Source organism: Paramisgurnus dabryanus, chromosome 2, assembly GCF_030506205.2.
Source record: "Paramisgurnus dabryanus chromosome 2, PD_genome_1.1, whole genome shotgun sequence".
In the NCBI taxonomy this organism is placed as follows: domain Eukaryota; kingdom Metazoa; phylum Chordata; class Actinopteri; order Cypriniformes; family Cobitidae; genus Paramisgurnus; species Paramisgurnus dabryanus.
The window spans coordinates 23,914,138-23,934,738 of NC_133338.1; the positions used below are offsets into that span (position 1 = coordinate 23,914,138).

The following is a 20,601-nucleotide window of genomic DNA, read 5'->3' on the forward strand; positions in this document are numbered from 1 at the left end:
CATACATATAAATGCATACATATAAATGAAGAGTTTGGTTCCAAAACGCAATAAACGCAATTTTTGAAAAAAAATTAGTTACTGCCAGAACCAGTATTATATCAGGTCAGTATTAAAAAGTAAATTCTTAATTTTACGCAAAATCCAATATCCGCCGTGTTATTCTGTCATCTTTTTTCCCAAACGCAATAAACGCCACTCCTCCTTTTTTACAGAATGCCATAAATCCACTCCACAGATTACAGCGCACCATTCACGCAATGTAAACAAACAATGGCGGCTCGCTGAGTACACGGAGTCCTAGTTTTCCTCATCTACTTTGTACTTCATGATCAACAAACAAACAAAAACAAAATAATACTTTAATAGCATTGATAAACCTGTGATGGAAACGTAAGTCATCAACATCTAATAATTCACGCAAGAGGCACTTTGGGAGACGATCGCTTGTTTGCCCGGACCGACAGCATCAAGTTTCTGTCATGATAACACATTGACCCCAGGGGATCTTATGAAAAACTTTCCATAATTTTACTCAGTCAACGAAAATCGAGCAGGACCAAAACATTTTACAGCTGATCGCTGTGAAAAACGTTAAGCGAAGACGTCAAGTATAACCGCAGCAATGACAGTGTTCTTAATATCACAAAGTAAGTGTTTTGATTAATGACATTAACGTTAATGTTTATTTTTTAATCAGTGTGTACAACTGTTCAACTAAATGAATATAACATGGCGAAGAGGAATGCACATTTATATAGGCGATTGATTCAATAGATTTATAGCATTTTGAATAAAAACTTGTCATGGATTTATTGCATTTTGTGGAAAAAATAATCCGTTTTTATAATAAGTCTTTGAAAATCAAGTTATGGATTTGATTTTTTTATGTTTTTATAACCTAAAGATGCTATGTGAAAGTTTGTAACAGAAAATAGTGGTTTTCATCTTGACACTTTCTTGGTATAGAAAACACGTTTTTACCAAAATTTGTCAAAATGGATTTATTGCGTTTTGGAACCAAACTCTTCAAAAATATATATAATTTTTTTTTATATGCATACATATAAATGCATACATATAAAAACATATATATATATTTTCATATAATTTCATGTCCACCTAGCTTTCATTAGTGTCCAGAGTTTAGTGGAAGCACACGGAATGATTGAAAGTGTCACACATTTTCAAACAGTTGCTTTGAACTAAAAACAAACACCTCTGGGTTGAAAGTTCAAAATATCAAACGCTTTTGGTGGTCAGACTTGACGTATTTATTGTTGTATTTAGTAAAAACATACAACAACCATGCGGCGAGGGGTGGATATTGGATGAGATGCATTGTAAAAGTCCCGTGTGGCGGAAACAGATTTTATGCCTCAATTTTGACACACGTGCCCGCAATGTCAGCATTGCTATTTATAAAGACTGTGGTTCAGTCTAATTGTGTTTTTAGGTATGTTCCACATATTAAACATCAAGTATCTGGACACTTCCATTGGCTCTATGCTATAGCACAGGGTTTTTTTAACAGTGGCGGCTGATGACTTCTCTTCTGAGGTGCGTAATTCATAATGTGTTCGCAGTGTCGTGTGTTGCTCGTCATGTCAAAATATTTGTTTGTGTGAACCATGTGCATCATGCCTCTTTTTAAAATACGTGCCTGGTGCACACGCATCGAATGATAAAAGAGACGCTCATGTTCACAAAATACTCGTACGACACCAACTTAACCCTAACTTTGATTACACATAAGATTAAGCGAGTATCTGGCAAATGTGAGCGTCTCTCTTATCATAAACCCCTTTGAAGCATCTGCAGCAGGCTCATATTCTGACATGACGTGATGCACAGTTTACATGATGTGCCGAACACATATTTTTAAAATGATGAACCACACACATAACAGGTTACATACATGTTGTGACGAGCTTTATATCATTTGGCCTCGAAAAATAAGTCACCAGCCACCACTGGTTTTCAGACTTTTTTGCAGCTGAACACCTTTGACCTAAATTATTTACTTGAGAATTTCCCTGTGATTTTCCAGTAAATATTTTAATATCTCATTTGCACGTTTTAAAAACATTAATTTTTCTTCCGTATTTAAGTTTATTCAGCCCTTTTTTACACAGACATTACAGAAAATGCATCCTGGTTTTGTCTGGAATAGTTTGATCTTCATTCACACTGTCAATGACTTCTCGGAATCTGTGCTTGCATTCACACAGATACAGCAAAGATCCCGTAAAGACACATGACGTTTTTAAAGGAACACGCCCACATTTTGGGAATTTAGCTTATTCACCGTATCTCCCAGAGTTAAATAAGTCCATACATATTTTTTTCATCTCCGTGCATGCTGTAACTCTGTCTGACGCATGCCCCTGCTAGCTAAGTTTAGCACAAAGACTGGAATTGAATGGCTCCAGCTAGCATACTGCTCCAAATAAGTGACAAAATAACGCCAACATTTTCCTATTTATGTGTTGTGACTATACAAATCACACAGGTATATGTGTGATGTGAAATAACAAGGTCATATAAGCCATCTTTTAACAGTATACATACTGGGAACTATATTCTCAGAAGGTGAAGCACTGCTTCTTGGGCGAAGTGATGTCTGTCGCATGAATTCTCGGTTTTATGATGTACTGTAGTATTGCATAATGGTTACATGACATTCAAATTATACAAATCTTAGTAAGTTTTTCGTAACACTTTACAATAAGGTTGTATTAGTAAACATTAGTAAATGCAGTAACTAACATCAACAAACAATGAACAATATAGTTTTTCAAGATGTATTAAGTCTTGTTAATGTTAATTATTCATGTTAGTTCATGGTGCATTAATTAATGTTAAAAGTTATAACGCTTGATTTTATAAATGCATTAACAAATGCTGAAATTAACATGAACAAAGATTAATATATGCTGTAGAAATATTGTTCATTGTTAGTTCATGCTATCTAATGCATTAACTAATTGTTAAGAAATATATTCTTATTATAAAGTGTTGCCAGTTTTTTTCCTCTTTTTTTAAACGTACTTTAAATTCATTTTACGATTAAATTGTAAGCATTTGCTATTAACTCATGAACCCTGCGATTTCAATTTGACATTCTGATCATAAGGATTATACCATTAAAAGTTCTTTATGTATTAATGTGAAAGATTTTAAATGATTTAATAGATATAACTAGGAGCCAACTCTCTGCTTTTTTTCTGATAATAATAATAATACTTTTAATTTGTAGCTGGATGCTATTTCTGAGGAGAAAAACTGGAGAAACAGTGGTTCTGTCACAGCTCACCAAACCATACAGGAAAAAAGATGGAATAAAGATGATGACATCCCCCTCACAAAAAATGTGATTGCTTTAAGAGACCATCTCAGGATGGTAGAAGATGAAGCAAGAAAGGAATTGACAGAACAAATGGATTTAGATGCATACAAAACATTAAACGAGTCCGTTCTAGCACAGGTCATTATCTTCAACAAGCGGCGTGAAGGGGAAGCATCACGCCTTACTCTTGACGTTTACATGAAAGCAAGCACAAGTGCCATAAACGAGGACATTTATAAAACCTTGTCACCATTGGAAAAGCAGCTCAGCAAGTTATTAACCCGCATAGAAATCAGAGGAAAACGAGGAAAGAAAGTTCCAGTTTTCTTGACAAAGAGAATGAAGGCATCAATTGATTTGTTGGTTCAAAAGCGAGTGGACGCTGGTGTACCTGCTGAAAATCCCTATCTCTTTGCAAGACCCGGTGTGATGACAAACATACGCGGATGTGACTGTCTGCGGAAATATGCAAAAAAAAGCAAAGCAGAAAACCCTGAACTCTTGAGGTCAACTAAATTAAGAAAACAAGTTGCCACACTCTGCCAACTCTTGGACCTTAGTGAACAAGAACTGGAGCAAGTTGCAAGATTCATGGGACATGATATCAGAGTTCACGGTGACTTTTATAGGCAAACGGACAAAATATTTCAAATTGCCAAAATAAGTAAGCTTCTGTTTGCAATGGAGCAAGACACTCAGACTTTAAGGGGGAAGAACCTTAATACACTTGCACTGGCCCGTGGTACGTTTGCAGTTTTATCTCCAATGCATTTTTATTGTGTAGCCACACATCTTTTAACTGCCTGTGGTTTACCCACTAGGGTAATTTTTAAGAGCTAATCATTGACTTTATTGGACAACTGATAGCAGATTTATCATTTACTGTATACTACCAATGTAATTATTTTAATTTAGAAGTAGTCCATGTAAAAGTATATTTCTATAAAATTTTAATGTTGTTATCTGTTTCAGGTGAAGGTCCCACACTGAATTCTGTGGGTGTCTCACCGAGAACAAAGAAAAAGAGAGTAAAGCTGGCTGAGGGTAAGTTTTTAAATTTCAAATTTTTTGGCACTAACACTAGGGGACCATACGTGCCATTTTCCCGGGAAGTGTCTTGGCCAGGATTTCGGGTGCATCTTCTGGAAGTATAATTTGTCGACCGCATACGTCATCGAGAACACATCCTGGGAAAATGGCACATATGGTCACCCTAACTAAGACCGTGTCCTAACTACATGCGAAGCGATATGATTCCAGCGACAGGCAGTTTGTCTGTCCATACTGAATAGGACTAAAGGGCTCGTTATAGTCGTGCGTAGGTCCTATGGCATAGCCGCGACGGCGTAGGTTCCGCGTCGGTTTTCATTTATACTTTTGCATCGTCATGCAAACACACGCACAGACCGCTGGTAGGCAGTAACCATGCGTGTCACCACAGCAGCAGCGCAAACGTCAAAGAAGGAGAAGCTTAGCAAGTTAAAGGCGCTCTAAGCGAATAATGTGCGACGTCACTTCCTGTTGATGTTTGAACTGTTTTCAAACAGACAGAGCGTAGCTAACTCCTCCCCCTCCCTTCCGTGCTTTCATGAACGCGCCCAACCCCCACCCCCAAATCCTTCTTGCCGTTTATTGGCTGGAATACTTTGTTTTGTTTTGTGCTGGCTAGGTTTGGCCATTTGTTGATATTGCCGTTTGTGAAGCCTGGGCTGTCTACAGAGATCGCGTTTTTTTACAGTTTGATCAGCGGACAGGCAGCAAGCAGATAGTGAGGAGATGTTGCCGGTATGTAACAAAAAATTTTTTATGGTCTAAAACGCTTCAATTCGCTTAGAGCACCTTTAACCCACAAACGAAGAAGAAACAGCAACTTGTTGTGTATAATTTGAGAATTCCAGCAATGATGGAAGTAAATAAACAGCGACTTTTGATGCAGTTTGAGTTAAATCACTCCTTAACTTGGCTCATCTTATTTTCACCATCACAAACGGAAATACCTATGACGCAGTTTTTTTACCTGACAAGAGGGGTTCTGGTGGACCAATCACAGCGCTTGTGGTCCGCGTAGATCTGACGCGCTGTTAAAATTTTTGTGAGGTGCGTGTCAGGCTACGCAGAGCTACACTCGTAGAATCTACGCACGACCATAAATCGGGCTTAAACAGGGGCGTGCCACATCATAACAGTTTGCTCTGTTTGTGCGCTGCCCTATCACACTGCAGCTGAAGAGCATGCACACATACACAGACACATTCCTACGCTTCTTGGTGCTTTCCCCTGTGCAACTTTAGGGATTTGTTATTTATTTCTGCTTTTGAATCAAACCTCTACAAACATGAAAGAGGAGAGACATAATATTCATAATGCGCATAGCTTTCATCAAATAAGATCTCTGAGCTGTCAGCCATGACATGTCAGACCGTTTCTAAAATAGAGTAATTGTGGTGTCACGTTGTGGTTGGTTAGGACAAAACTCTGATTATCATGGAAAACATACCTTTTATCGGATGTCGCCGTGGTGCATGTAGTTAGGACATGGTGTTAGAAGCACCTGAAACGTAATTATCTCAGTAAAGAGTTTATAGGCAAAGGACTTTTTGTTTTTTAGATGGAGGTTCTGATCTCTCCTCCGCTAAAAAGACACGTCAATCATGCCGTGAAGCTGATGGTTCAGATGTAGATGGTAAGTAATGTTTGAATCTTGAAGACATGTACCACGAGAGTTAACAATACCTAATGTTTTTACTAATAGCTTCTCGTGCATTTCTGCTACAGATGATTGTTCAGGAGCAAACCTGAAGAAAAACCCCACACCAAATAAGAAAAGACGACGACAGACCAAGAGTGAGAAAACAAAGTGTAAGTTGTTTTTTATGACATGATTCAAATCTGTTTTGTGTCAAGCTCAGTTAATAAAAAACCTGATCCTGTTATAACGTATGAAGCTCACAGTTACACTTTTTGTTTTTTAGATGGAGGTTCTGATCTCTCCTCCGCTGAAAAGACATGTCAATCATGCCGTGAAGCTGATGGTTCAGATGTAGATGGTAAGTAATGTTTGAATCTTGAAGACATGTACCACGAGAGTTAACAATACCTAATGTTTTTACTAATAGCTTCTCATGCGTTTCTGCTACAGATGATTGTTCAGGAGCAAACCTGAAGAAAAAACCCACACCAAATAAGAAAAGACGACGACAGACCAAGAGTGAGAAAACAAAGTGTAAGTTGTTTTTTATGACATGATTCAAATCTGTTTTGTGTCAAGCTCAGTTAATAAAAAACCTGATCCTGTTATAACGTATGAAGCTCACAGTTACACTTTTTGTTTTTTAGATGGAGGTTCTGATCTCTCCTCCGCTGAAAAGACATGTCAATCATGCCGTGAAGCTGATGGTTCAGATGTAGATGGTAAGTAATGTTTGAATCTTGAAGACATGTACCACGAGAGTTAACAATACCTAATGTTTTTACTAATAGCTTCTCATGCGTTTCTGCTACAGATGATTGTTCAGGAGCAAACCTGAAGAAAAAACCCACACCAAATAAGAAAAGACGACGACAGACCAAGAGTGAGAAAACAAAGTGTAAGTTGTTTTTTATGACATGATTCAAATCTGTTTTGTGTCAAGCTCAGTTAATAAAAAACCTGATCCTGTTATAACGTATGAAGCTCACAGTTACACTTTTTGTTTTTTAGATGGAGGTTCTGATCTCTCCTCCGCTGAAAAGACATGTCAATCATGCCGTGAAGCTGATGGTTCAGATGTAGATGGTAAGTAATGTTTGAATCTTGAAGACATGTACCACGAGAGTTAACAATACCTAATGTTTTTACTAATAGCTTCTCATGCGTTTCTGCTACAGATGATTGTTCAGGAGCAAACCTGAAGAAAAAACCCACACCAAATAAGAAAAGACGACGACAGACCAAGAGTGAGAAAACAAAGTGTAAGTTGTTTTTTATGACATGATTCAAATCTGTTTTGTGTCAAGCTCAGTTAATAAAAAACCTGATCCTGTTATAACGTATGAAGCTCACAGTTACACTTTTTGTTTTTTAGATGGAGGTTCTGATCTCTCCTCCGCTGAAAAGACATGTCAATCATGCCGTGAAGCTGATGGTTCAGATGTAGATGGTAAGTAATGTTTGAATCTTGAAGACATGTACCACGAGAGTTAACAATACCTAATGTTTTTACTAATAGCTTCTCATGCGTTTCTGCTACAGATGATTGTTCAGGAGCAAACCTGAAGAAAAAACCCACACCAAATAAGAAAAGACGACGACAGACCAAGAGTGAGAAAACAAAGTGTAAGTTGTTTTTTATGACATGATTCAAATCTGTTTTGTGTCAAGCTCAGTTAATAAAAAACCTGATCCTGTTATAACGTATGAAGCTCACAGTTACACTTTTTGTTTTTTAGATGGAGGTTCTGATCTCTCCTCCGCTGAAAAGACACGTCAATCATGCCGTGAAGCTGATGGTTCAGATGTAGATGGTAAGTAATGTTTGAATCTTGAAGACATGTACCACGAGAGTTAACAATACCTAATGTTTTTACTAATAGCTTCTCATGCGTTTCTGCTACAGATGATTGTTCAGGAGCAAACCTGAAGAAAAAACCCACACCAAATAAGAACAGACGGCGACAGACCAAGAGTGGGGAAGCTAAGGGTAAGTTGATTATTTTTTAAGTAAACACAATACAACAGACATTTTAAATCTGTAACAAACTGCTCAGAGACACGAAGGGTTGAGCATCCAAAATGCAGTTTAATATCAGGGCAATCCACAAACATAAGTCCAAGTAAACAGGCAGAAGGTCATACACGGGTAAACAATCCAATAATCAGGGCAACAAGGCAGACAGCGGTATAACACATTGAGATATGTGACCAGCAGAAAAGCGTTATGTTATGGAGTGACCTTTCTCTTTACTAAAAAGCATAAATGAATATATAAATCACATAATAAATAGTATTTATATACAATATAAAAAGAGTATCCCACATTAAAAGAACATTAGGGTTTAGGGATGTTTGATTGAAAGTTTGTTAATTTTTTTTCATGGTAAATTATTTGTTTAGAATAATCGATAGATTAGTCGTTATAAAAATAGTCGTTAGTGGCATCCCTAGATCATGTAGATGGTTTCAGCAGTAACAACATAAACAAACGGCTTTTGTGGAACACATGTAACTTCTGGTAAACCCTGCTAAGAATAAATAACAACAAAGTCCTTTTTAAAGTAGTTTATTTATATAACAAGCAAATTAAACAACACGTAGATTACCTAGGAAACCAAAACATTTGTTATTTTCGACAAGGTATTTGTTCAATGGTTCAATTTAGCAACTAATCAGACCATTAAACAAACAGAGACTGAAAGTAAAAGACATTCACAAAACGTGCTCAAAACTAATGGTATATTTTTAACTTATTTTTTTTAAAACTTATTTGTCTATGCATTTACCTTTTACCAAAACTGCCTGTCATTCCCTTTGACATCTTCATAAAATATCACGGCAAGCAACCTTCTACAATGCAAGTACATCACTCGGATAAAAGTCAAAATCTTCACTCTGGGTAACTAAGTATTGTCTAATATTAGCCATTGTCTAATTCATTTTTAGATTTTACTCACTATTGTGTGCATTAAGAGGCCAAGTATAATTTTAGCTTAAGTATAACTTTAGTATATTTTCAGTTGCTAAACACTATGACAGAAAGCTTGAGTTTTACTCTCGATCTGCGCAACGCCACATGAAATCAAACATGTCTAATAAACTACAAAATTAACAATTACCGTGAACTTCATTGCACTGGCTTTGCTGAGACAGGATGCATATCTTCTGACCTTCAAAAACAATTTACATCACAATAACATAAACATACTTGTTACCGTACCAAGGTACGTTTGAGCCCAAAGTACAGTTCGTTTTGCTAGTGTGATTGCTTCGAATTGTACCAGAGTGTGGTACGCTTAAGCGTAAGGTGGTGCACTTTGCAGAGGTTGTCTCGGGTAGGGTTTACTTTGATTCGGGGGTGAGGCACTCGCTTCTGAATGCCAAGCTTCGTGTCATGGTAAGGGGCTGTTTACATCTGGTATTAAGATGCGTTTTGGTGGACGAGAGAGACACATCAAGTTCACACCTGGTATTTTAATTGATCTCTTCTGTCCACATTCGACCGCTTCTGTCCTGATTGCTTTGAGGGGATGGTCTGTGGAGACTGTGGGCGAGTCCCTCTGCTTTCGTTTAAACGCGAGTAGGAGAAATGACAGGTTTAAATTGATGTGAACTAATATTATGTTAGAGTCTGCCGCTTATATTATTAGTAAACATGCTGCACAGTGTTTTGTACATGTAGAGCTTTCTCTGATATTTCAGAAAAATTTATGAAATAAGCTCACACAACTTTCACATGCTCGTAAATTAAAACAAATGAAAGAGGCGGACAGCAGCCACTTCATTTTATCAATGAAAGCCTTAAGATAGCGCTGTATATTGTGTGTTCGCTCTAGAAGTCAGATCCTATGTAAAAACATTGTGCTCAATACATTACACATTAGATCAATAGGCGGAGAGTCAAAAGTCTTTTGTGGCTGCTCAAGCACATTTAACCACATGAGCATCTACACCACAAAGCAATCAGGTCGAATGTGTTTTCAACAACTTAATGTGGTCAAAAGTTGACGAGGTTAAAAAGTTTTAGACCTCATTTACACTTGTCTATAGCCTTGTTCACTTGTGATCTGAACAGGCAAAATGCATCTTAATACCAGGGGTAAACAGCCTCAATAACAATTGGACATGTGCAGCACAAATGCATACAGTTGCGCGTCATCGCATCCTAAATGACCCCAGGTAACAGAGGTGTGTTTGACATCATGCACGCTGCACGGACCGATAGTGAGTGATTGGAGAGCAGACTGCTCACACACATAATTATATACACATTTATTATACACAGTTATTTACCATCTATGTATTAAACTCGCATATTTGTTTACTCAGACTGCAGGCACAACGTCCACTTCTTTAGTGTCAACACTGTGGTACATGATTTCTGTAAACACAAATGTAGATAAACTTTATATTTAAAAAAATAAGGTTAAGGTACACACAGAAAAAGACTTTATTGCAGAGGCATCTGGAATCCATGAAGTGAAGTAAAATGTTTTTTAAAGGGATAGTTCGGCCAAAAACGATATTAAACCCATGATTTACTCACCCCCAAGCTGTCCGAGTTGCATATGTCCATCGTTTTTCAGACAAACACATTTTCGGATATTTTAGAAAATATTTTAGATCTTTCTGTTGATTAAATGTAATGTTACGGGGTCCAGCAATAGTCCACGACCTTCAAGTCCAAAAAAAGTGCGTCCATCCTTCACAAATTAAATCCAAACGGCTCCAGGATGATAAACAAAGGTCTTCTGAGGGTAATCTGTGCGGTGTTGTTGTAGAAATATCCATATTTAAAATGGTATTAACGTTATAAACTACCTTCTGGTAGCGCCGCCATTTTGGAGTGATGCGCATTCAGGATGAGAGCTTACGCAGCGTACAGAGTTTCTCTGCTGCTGCTCTGTGCCCCCGCCCTCCGAATTTGTCATACGTCACTAAGAAAAGTGCGTACACTACGCTAATACTCTCTCCTGAGTCTAAGATGGCGGCGCTACCGGAAGGTAGTTTATAACGTTAATAACATTTTAAATATGGATATTTCTACAACAACACCGCACGGATTACCCACAGAAGACCTTTGTTTATCATCCTGGAGCCGTTTGGATTTAATTTGTGAAGGATGGACGCACTTTTTTTGGACTTGAAGGTCGTGGACTATTGCTGGACCCCGTAACATTACATTTAATCAACAGAAAGATCTAAAATATTTTCTAAAATATCCGAAAATGTGTTTGTCTGAAAACGATGGACATATGCAACTCGGACAGCTTGGGGGTGAGTAAATCATGGGTTTAATATCGTTTTTGGCCGAACTATCCCTTTAAATGCCACAATCTTGTACCTGATCTAAAGAGATACTTTAAACAACAAGCATGTCTTGAAAGGCAGGTTTTCATTAGTTAAATATACAAAACAATATATAAAATTTGTTAGCTGTTAACCCACACATACTTATTTGTGGTTTTGATCAAAGATCATCTCATCTTGGCCCTTTTTTCGCAGACTGAGAATTTATCTACACACATTCACAGTTATTTATTTTAAATGGCAACTATAACAATTCGAACACTTCTAGTATAAAGACAAAAATCAATTACATAAAACAATTATGAAATGGGATGAAATTGAACTTTACCTTGCTGTAAAAACGTTTCAAAAGAAACCGACGGTCGTGTGGGCAGCTGTTTGATTTCGCATCATACAGGTCCTCTGGTGGGTGGGTGCTTAGTTATTGGTAAGTCCTTTTCCATAGGTGGATTTTACACTGTTGATGTAAACCGACTCTTACAATTTCCATGTAGATTGCAAAAAATGTTATAATTCCAGCAGAGACCGTACAGTATTCAACCACCCTTAAACTATATACTGTCTAAACGTTTGTGGCTCAACAAATCTTGTAATGCATGACCGTACAAAACTCCTGTTACAGGCACAGGTTTATGTGTGACTTTGTTTTTTAGATGGAGGTGCTGATCTCTCCTTCCTTGAAAAGCGACTTAAGTCATGCCGTGAAGATGGTAGTTCGGAATCAGATGTAGATGGTTAGTAATGTTTTAATCTTGTTTGTAGTAGTGTGATAGTGTTTCATGAAGGCTTGATGTCACATTTTACTGTTTACACTTTAGTACACAGGGTTAACAATACCTAATGTATTTACTAAGAGCTTCTCATGCGTTTCTGCTACAGATAATTGTTCAGGAGCAAACCTGCTGAAAAAACCCACACCACATAAAAACATAGGACGACAGACCAAAAGTGCCAAAGGTATGGCCTGTGAGCAAGCAGTTGCAGTTTAAAAAAAAACTTTATTTAATTGATACTTTTAGTTGTTCATGTAACTTAGCAACACTAAAGATTGTGGGTTTGATTACCAGGGAATGCAAATAATGTATATGTTAAATGCAGTGCAAGTTACTTTGGATAAAAGCTTTTGCCAAAAGTATAAATGTAAATGGTTTATGATTTAATGTTACAAAATCTACATTGCCATTTGTAGTGTTGGCCAAGGTAAATGTGAAGAGACCATGGAGTGAGGCAGAGAGGAGTGCAGTACACAAACACTTGGCCAAGTTTATAGCCGAGCGCAGAGTTCCTGGAAAACTGCCATGCATGAAGTGCATAGAGGAAGAAGAAGCCCTAAATGAACGATCTTGGAAGGATGTGAAGAATTTTGTGTACAACACAATTGTAACTCTAAATCGGAGATCTGCTTCAAGAAAACTAAAATTTTAAAGGCAAAATGTGGTGTTCATCTCAATCTCTCTTTCTCTGTTTCTCACTTTTCCTTTTTTTTTGGTTTTAACATTTTGTTGTAACGTTTACTGTTTTCTGAAATTGTTAAAATAAATGTTCATCTGGTTACTGCAGATGGTACCTCTCTTGCAGCTTTTTGGGAATTGCGGGATGGTGGGTATATATATTGCTAAATTTGGTTCCTTTAGTATAATTAATAATTGCACAGGAAACTCTTTGCATTTTAGTACTGTAGTCAGATTATAATAACAACAATATTTAGTTTTTTAAAAACCCCAGTTTGTGGCTTGCATGATGAAACATTAAATGGCAAAGATGGTTGAAAGCTAAATCAATGTAGTTCAAACAATACATTGACAAATTAACTCAATAGCGCCCCCATGAAAATGTCCTCGCTCTGCTGGTAAAAAACTTTTTCTTTCCCTTTGTTTTATTAAGAATCTGAGGTGATAACTAGGCTCATGGGCACCCCTAGTGTTAGAATATAACATTTGTTTATCTCAAATTAAAGCAGAAATGGTGGTCCTCATACTGCAGGTTAATTTACCCGGTCCTCATTTTGGTAGTTGTACAGGAATGTGTGTGTGTGTGTGTGTGTGTGTGTGTGTGTGTGTCATGTGTGAAAAGGGAAACAAATCATTCTGGTATCCGAGCATAAGATATTGATTATTTGCATCTATGTTTAGAGCCGCTTTTTTATGATAAGTCAATATGGGACTATATTTGCACAAAGATCACACACTATTTAATTGTGCTACTGCCATTCAGTGCTTTGTTATCAAATAAAAGCAACCTTAGAAATATACAAAAATAAAATGCAACATGCACGGTTTCGCATAAATAATATTAATACAAAACATAATTTATAATACTAACCAGTGACAAGGCCTTTTTTTCTGCAAAATACACTTTCAAAATAAAGGTTTTAAGCATTTATGTGAAAATTTCCATCCATTTTATTCAGGCATTACAGGTATGCAATGAATCTCTGGATAGCCTGAAGGGTCCATCCTATCCTTCGCGTCTTGAGGAAAGGGATGCATTTTGAGGCTGCATTTAAAGCAGCCTTTGAAATTGGGATGGGCTTAGTAGCGCTTAGTCATGCTACTGTGACGCAGTTGGTCTTGAAAGGCAGCCTACAAAAGTGGTACAAAAAAATTTTTTGTTGGGGGACTGATTTTCCAGCAGAAGAACAGCTTTTAGTTGTTTTACATAATGAAAGTTGTGTTGAAACATATTTTTTGCTACAGTTTAATAAAATCAATATGGTACTTGAGCCTAGTGCTATATCGTGATTAAAGGCCGAAGTATGGTCCATTTTTTAAGTGTACGCGGGGGTCCACCATGCACAGTGCGTGTGATGCAATTTTTGTCATCGGAAGAGTACGTGCGTACTGTACGCAGCGCACACCAACGGATTTTTGAAACCCCACATACATTGTACGCTGGTCGCTCATGCGCCTGCCGGAGAATTTAGTATGTAACCCAGGAGATGCTTTGCATTTTGCCACAATGCGCATGCGTCAAATGGCTGTGCTCTATAGTTAGCCGTTATTTCACTGTCTCGGTTTTTGCTTGCTGGGTACTAACCATCCAGAATCTTTTAGCAACTGGTAGCAATATGCTGGAAATCACATACAACAACTTAACATCCTGGTGTTGAATTTTGCACTGGCAGTTGCATATTGCTTTTCCTTTACATTGCTTGCACTCTCAATACACACCGGTTGGAGTGAAAATCGTGGCCTTTGTACCAATCATATTCTGGTTGGTTTGATTTTTACTTTGTTGACTTCATGTGTAACATAGATTTGCTAATCTAAAATCGGCAAGGATCATCGTGGGACATTTAAAAAATAAGCTCACAAAAATGATCAAGTATCATTTTACAGTCATATTTTTTTGTGTCAGATACATTAACAGTTTTACTCAATGTTACGTTTTACTTGCAAGAAAGGAATTAAAACATTTGTTTTCTGTGACATATTAACACTCACCTAGAAGATTATTAGGAACACCATACTAATACTGTGTTTCACCTTTTTTCGCCTTCGGAACTGTGGCATTGATTCAACAAGGTGCTGAAAGCATTCTTTAGAAATTTTGGCGCATATTGATAGGATAGCATCTTGCAGTTGATGGAGATTTGTGGGATGCACATCCAGGGCACGAAACTACCGTTCCACCACATCCCAAAGATGCTCTATTGGGTTGAGATCTGGTGACTGTGGGGGCCATTTTAGTACAGTGAACTCATTGTCATGTTCAAGAAACCAATTCGAAATGATTCGAGCTTTGTGACATAGGGCATTATCCTGCTGGAAGTAGCCATCAGAGGATGGGTACATGGTGGTCATAAAGGGATGGACATGGTCAGAAACAATGCTCAGGTGGGCCGTGGCATTTAAACGATGCCCAATTGGCACTAAGGGGCCTAAAGTGTGCCAAGAAAACATCCCCCACACCATTACACCACCAGCCTGCACAGTGGTAACAAGGCATGATGAATCCATGTTCTCATTCTGTTTACGCCAAATCCTGAATCTACCATCTGAATGTCTCAACAGAAATCAAGACTTATCATACCAGGCAACATTTTTCCAGTCTTCAACTGTCCAATTTTGGTGAGCTTGTGCAAATTGTAGCCTCTTTTTCCTATTTGTAGTGGAGATGAGTGGTACCCGGTGGGGTCTTCTGCTGTTGTAGCCCATCCGCCTCAAGGTTGTGCGTGTTGTGGCTTCACAAATGCTTTGCTGCATACCTCGAGTGTAACGAGTGGTTATTTCAGTCAAAGTTGCTCTTCTATCAGCTTGAATCAGTCAGCCCAGTCTCCTCTGACCTCTAGCATCAACAAGACATTTTCACCATTCTTTGTAAACCCTAGAAATGGTTGTGTGTGAAAATCCCAGTAACTGAGCAGATAGTGAAATACTCGGACTCGCCAGTCTGGCACCAACAACCATGCCATGCTCAAAATTGCTTAAATCACCTTTCCTTCCCATTCTGACATTCAGTTTGGAGTTCAGGAGATTGTCTTCAAAAGGACCACATCCCTAAATGCATCGAAGCAACGGCCATGTGATTGGTTGATTAGATAATTGCATTAATGAGAAATTGAACAGGTGTTCCTAATAATCCTTTAGATGAGTGTATGATGCAAAACAATAGTGTTTTGTTTTATATCTGATGCCTCCAAGACACTCACATATCATTGCAATAAATACAATTTAGCAAGGCAAAAAATAACACATGTGTACTTAATCATACATGTGATACCCCAACATTGTTCTGTGACAGTTTATTCAACGCCCCAAACTGGCCCTGAGCCATAGCACTTTATTGATCTTTTTTGTTGAGCCCTGTGCTTTAGTGTTTATGCACCACAAAGTAAATGTTAAAAAGAGATTGATACACACTGCCTCAAAACAGATTAGTCAAGACTCAAGATGTCCAAGAGCTGACAGTGGTTTCAGTTATGCAGTTGATTTTAATGCTCTTTAATTTTGCTGTCACGTCTCACTATGGTGAATGAGAGAAAGCGACGTCTAATCTTGACTGGATTTTCTTCAACTGACACCACTGCCAGCATGCTGCTCACTCATACTGAGATGTACACGCGTTATCTTAATTCTTTTCCTTGTGTTTTACAAAGAAAAACAAGTTCTGTTCAGCAGTATACATTAATTCATCAATTTGCTATTTGGGAAATGCAATATATACAAACAAGATTGCCAACGTAATTGTCTGTTCAACCACTCAGCCGAAGCTGGTGTTCTATATTAGATTAATTTACACTTCAGCTAGTGCTCCTATCACATCAGCTGCCTCCTCTGTCACACACAAATACAGTTTAAAGCACACACACAAATTAATTGACACATTATATACAACAATATCAATACAGAACATGCCTTTGTATTATAGTTCACAACAATATTTGGATATGTGTGACAATTGCTGCGTGCATGCGAGCGTGTGTGTGTGTGTGTGTGTGTGGTGGGGGGATGCATGTGTGGTGTGTGTTAGGGTGAGTCAGCATTTCGGCCGTCAAAGCAACAAACACACACAGTCTATGTTACAATGTGAATTTATTCTCTCAGACATTCTCTTTTATGTGGCAGAGAAGCTCCTGGGTGGATTATGGTTCCTGCTGACATAAATGGGGGAGATGCCAACACCTTTACCTCGCTATTAGGGAAAGAAAAAATGTGGTGTGGATGAAGATGAAGTTTCGAGGATGTCATCATGACTAATTATGTATATGTGTCTATAGATTTTCGTCAGGTGGAGTTGCGTCTCTTGGCTCACCTTTCATCTGACCCTCAGCTACTGAGCATCTTTCAGAAACCTGAAGCAGACGCCTTCACCATGCTAGCAGCCCAGTGGTGGGTACATACACCATCAAAAACTCGCATTTACTGTACACACAGTACACCAATGGCATTGATGGATTATAGATACTTTTGTAAGAACACAAAGAGTTACAAACAGACTGACAGGAGGACAAAGTGACCTGCAGTACCAGTCAGTGTGTTTCACCCTGAGGCTGTTTGCAGTGAACCAGACAGACTAGAGTCCAACACAGAAGAAAACAAGAGTTGAGGGCAGATCAGTCTAATGCTTATTTTTTCCCCAAGATTACTTTAACACAGGGTGACGGGGTGTCAGGGCCCAGTGTGATTTGATTGCTGACGTGAGCCCAATTCTGCTGTGTGTAATGATGATGGGGTTTGTGAACCCAGTGCTCTGTTTGTGATCATCGCAGCAGTTCTTGTAGCACATTCGTATTTGTATGATTCATTTGCTTACCTGAATGATCTCACATTTTGTTAGGATACAGTTTAAGTGCTGACCTACTGTAACGCTAACTGCTCTGTTTCTGTTTTACTCTGTAAAGGAAACAGACATTTTTGTAACCCTGTTGTTTGCAAAATCAATAAAAAATGTATTTGAAAAAAAGAATGCAGGGCAGCTTTTGATTCCCTGACAGTTCATAATGCCTGCAGCCTACCCGCACTGCTTTCATTAAAGGTAGGGTAACACATTTTGAAAAATGCTAATGGTAGCCGCCTAGCAATGAAATCCCGATCCCACCCTCAAGTCAAATCGCCATCCAAAGTCACGCCTCTTTCCAAACACATGAACACGCACAGATCAGACGGTCACGTCTCATGTCTCATTCACCAGTGAGAAAACTTTGCAGTACAAAGTGAATAACATTTCCAAAATAACCAACATAAACAACTGGTTTACATCAGAATTAGTTTAAGCACACGTTCGATTGTCTAGACGTGGTAACTATATCGTTATGCTAATCCGGAAAACGAACACAAATTTCATAAGCAACACAACGTTTCATCAAAGTAGAATATCTGAATCCATCTCAATACAAACATATCGCGTACCTACCTTACCAAAATAAACAGTGCAACGACCCTTTCAGACCCTTTGCCTCCTGTAGCTGTTTGCATCTCGCGGTAAAGCACTAAAGTTACAGATGTTAATTTGGGTTTTTGCTCTTGCTGATCCAGGCAGTTTTTGCTGTTGTTGTTATAAAAGATGCATTTAGTTTTGTTGCTCCTGTGTAGGTTGTCAATTCAGCAGAAAAGTTTGCTGTTCTCGCTGTTTACAGACAGAGCGCACGTGAACGCGCCGATGACGTATGGTATCTGCGTGGACTCGCTGCGCGGTGGGAATTCAAATTACGCTTACGTATGAGGGACATAAAAGGAAACGTCCGTTCGGACCGAAATCTATGATTTGTTGAACATTTTTTGGTCCTACGCCTTTCACAGATGACATAAATTTTTACAAATACATCTAAACAACTTAACACAGTGATTGCTATCAGAAGGTGAGGAGACTTTTAACCAGCATAACTAAAAATGTTTCAGGATCAAATCTGTTACCCTACCTTTAAATAAATCTTTCTGTCTGTGTCTTTCTAGGAAGGGTATGAGTGAGGACAAAGTGAGTCTGGAGGACAGAGAGCATGCCAAACGTATTGTCTACTCTGTGATATATGGAGCAGGTGAGAACTGTGGTACCCATAATACGTTCTCATTTCAAAGTCCTGCCCCCCCCCCAATGACATCTTTGGTTTGTTTGCAATCATCCAATAATAGTTTATTTATTTTATTTAATAATAAAAGATAATGAATTTCAAACTGAACCAATCATATTAATAAGTACATATGCATATAAATAAATTTATATAATACGTAGGCTATAAAAGTATTATACTTCATACAATAATAGTTAGATCATCCAATAGTTTTCTTTATTTAATGTACTTATAAAAGACAATGAATTTCAAACTGAAGTTACTGAACCAATCATATTTTTGTATTAATATTTTTGTATTAATATAAGTACATATGCATATACATTTATATAATACTTATAGAAGTAGTTTTTTAACACAGTGCCTCGCCCTTGACCAATCTGACTCCTTCGTGTGACTGACTGTGACTGCCTGCACTTTCAACTGTCCTCGCGGCTGCTGTAACTTTCACTCTCTTAATCTACTCTATAAAACAAAAAGAGGACAAAAAGCTCATATTGGCTTCGTGCATATAGACGAATTAGATAAATTAATAGAAACAATACAACTTTAAATTCACACTTGAGCTATAGCCTACAGAGGTTGAAAGCTTGACGCCATCGGAGGTTTTAACTGTGGCCAGCACTCCTGTGCCTTATCAGTCCATATCTTTATGCGGGCCTAAAGCCTATTTAAAAAACAAAGATGCTGCAGCCAATGGGCAGACGGCGGGCTGCAGGATGACTCAATCTCCTTGCGCATGTTTTATCAGACAATAACTACTTAAGATTTTGCATCAGTATAATTTTCGGGGAAATTAGCGCAGAATTTGGGAATCGGGACAGCAGCTTAGACTTCGGGACTGTCCCGAATTTTTCGGAACGTCTGGTCACCCTACTGTGGACAGATATTGATGTTCTTACAAATTATAAAGTGAATTTTCACAATAAGTCCCCTTTAAAGGTGCCATAGAATGTAAACCACGTGCACCGCGATGTGACATGGGCACGTAACCTTGAAAGAGACGATAGTTCAAATCTCTACCGGTTGACGCATTTCTACCGGTTTATGATATCTACCAGATTACCGCCCACCCCTAGTACATGGTATTGACAACATGTATGTTTCCTCTTTCTTATGTAAACCTTGTGCATACAAAAGACAGTTGGAAAACAGGCCAATCACAACATAACACAAACTGTGACGTTACAGTCGTAATGTACGCTCACAACATTAAATTACACATTAATTAATTACAATGCTGTTACAATATTAAAAAAAAGTTGTGACTGCTGAGTTAGTACTGTATGCTAGTTAATACCAGAGGTGGAAAGTAACGAATTACATTTACTCACGTTACTGTAATTGAGTAGTTTTTTTGTGTACTTTTACTTTTTTGAGTAGTTTTTAAAATCTGTACTTTTACTTTTACTTAAGTATGTTTTGTTTAAAGTATTGTACTTCGCTACATTTTAAATCATATCCGTTACTGAGTAAAAAAATATTTAAAAAAGCAAGGTGATAAAGACGCGCAACGGATGATTGATGGGCGGGAACGCGCAAAAAGAACCATGGAGACGGACGAGACAGGCGCGCGCTAATGCAGACCCGCCTCAGTTCAAATCTTATGAAAGAAACCCCTGGTCATATTTAAGCGACCACTTTCCACTGACGTGAAGCGAGTGTTTCATTCCTATGAAAGGTAGGATTTATGCTCTTAACGACCGGGTTTACCGCTCATTTGCACGACGCGTTTTTAAT

The 20,601-nt window shown here is 38.0% G+C and overlaps 2 protein-coding genes across 2 annotated transcripts in view; both read left to right on the top strand.

The window, feature by feature from the left end:
- Positions 1 to 20,601, top strand: part of poln (polymerase (DNA directed) nu) — a 68,360-nt gene that overhangs the window by 31,819 nt on the left and 15,940 nt on the right. The window contains exons 19-20 of the mRNA XM_065248522.2: positions 17,071 to 17,182; positions 18,746 to 18,828. Of these exons, the coding sequence (XP_065104594.1) occupies positions 17,071 to 17,182; positions 18,746 to 18,828 (195 nt within the window). The remainder of the gene's footprint in view (positions 1 to 17,070; positions 17,183 to 18,745; positions 18,829 to 20,601) is intronic.
- On the top strand, positions 218 to 12,910 carry LOC135730791 (uncharacterized). The gene is made up of 18 exons (XM_065248709.2): positions 218 to 650; positions 3,260 to 4,091; positions 4,322 to 4,393; positions 5,958 to 6,032; positions 6,125 to 6,208; positions 6,322 to 6,396; positions 6,489 to 6,572; positions 6,686 to 6,760; positions 6,853 to 6,936; positions 7,050 to 7,124; positions 7,217 to 7,300; positions 7,414 to 7,488; positions 7,581 to 7,664; positions 7,778 to 7,852; positions 7,945 to 8,028; positions 12,005 to 12,085; positions 12,231 to 12,308; positions 12,541 to 12,910. The coding sequence occupies exons 2-18, from the start codon at positions 3,401 to 3,403 to the stop codon at positions 12,774 to 12,776; spliced, it is 2,112 nt and encodes a 703-aa protein (XP_065104781.1). The 5' UTR covers positions 218 to 650; positions 3,260 to 3,400; the 3' UTR covers positions 12,777 to 12,910.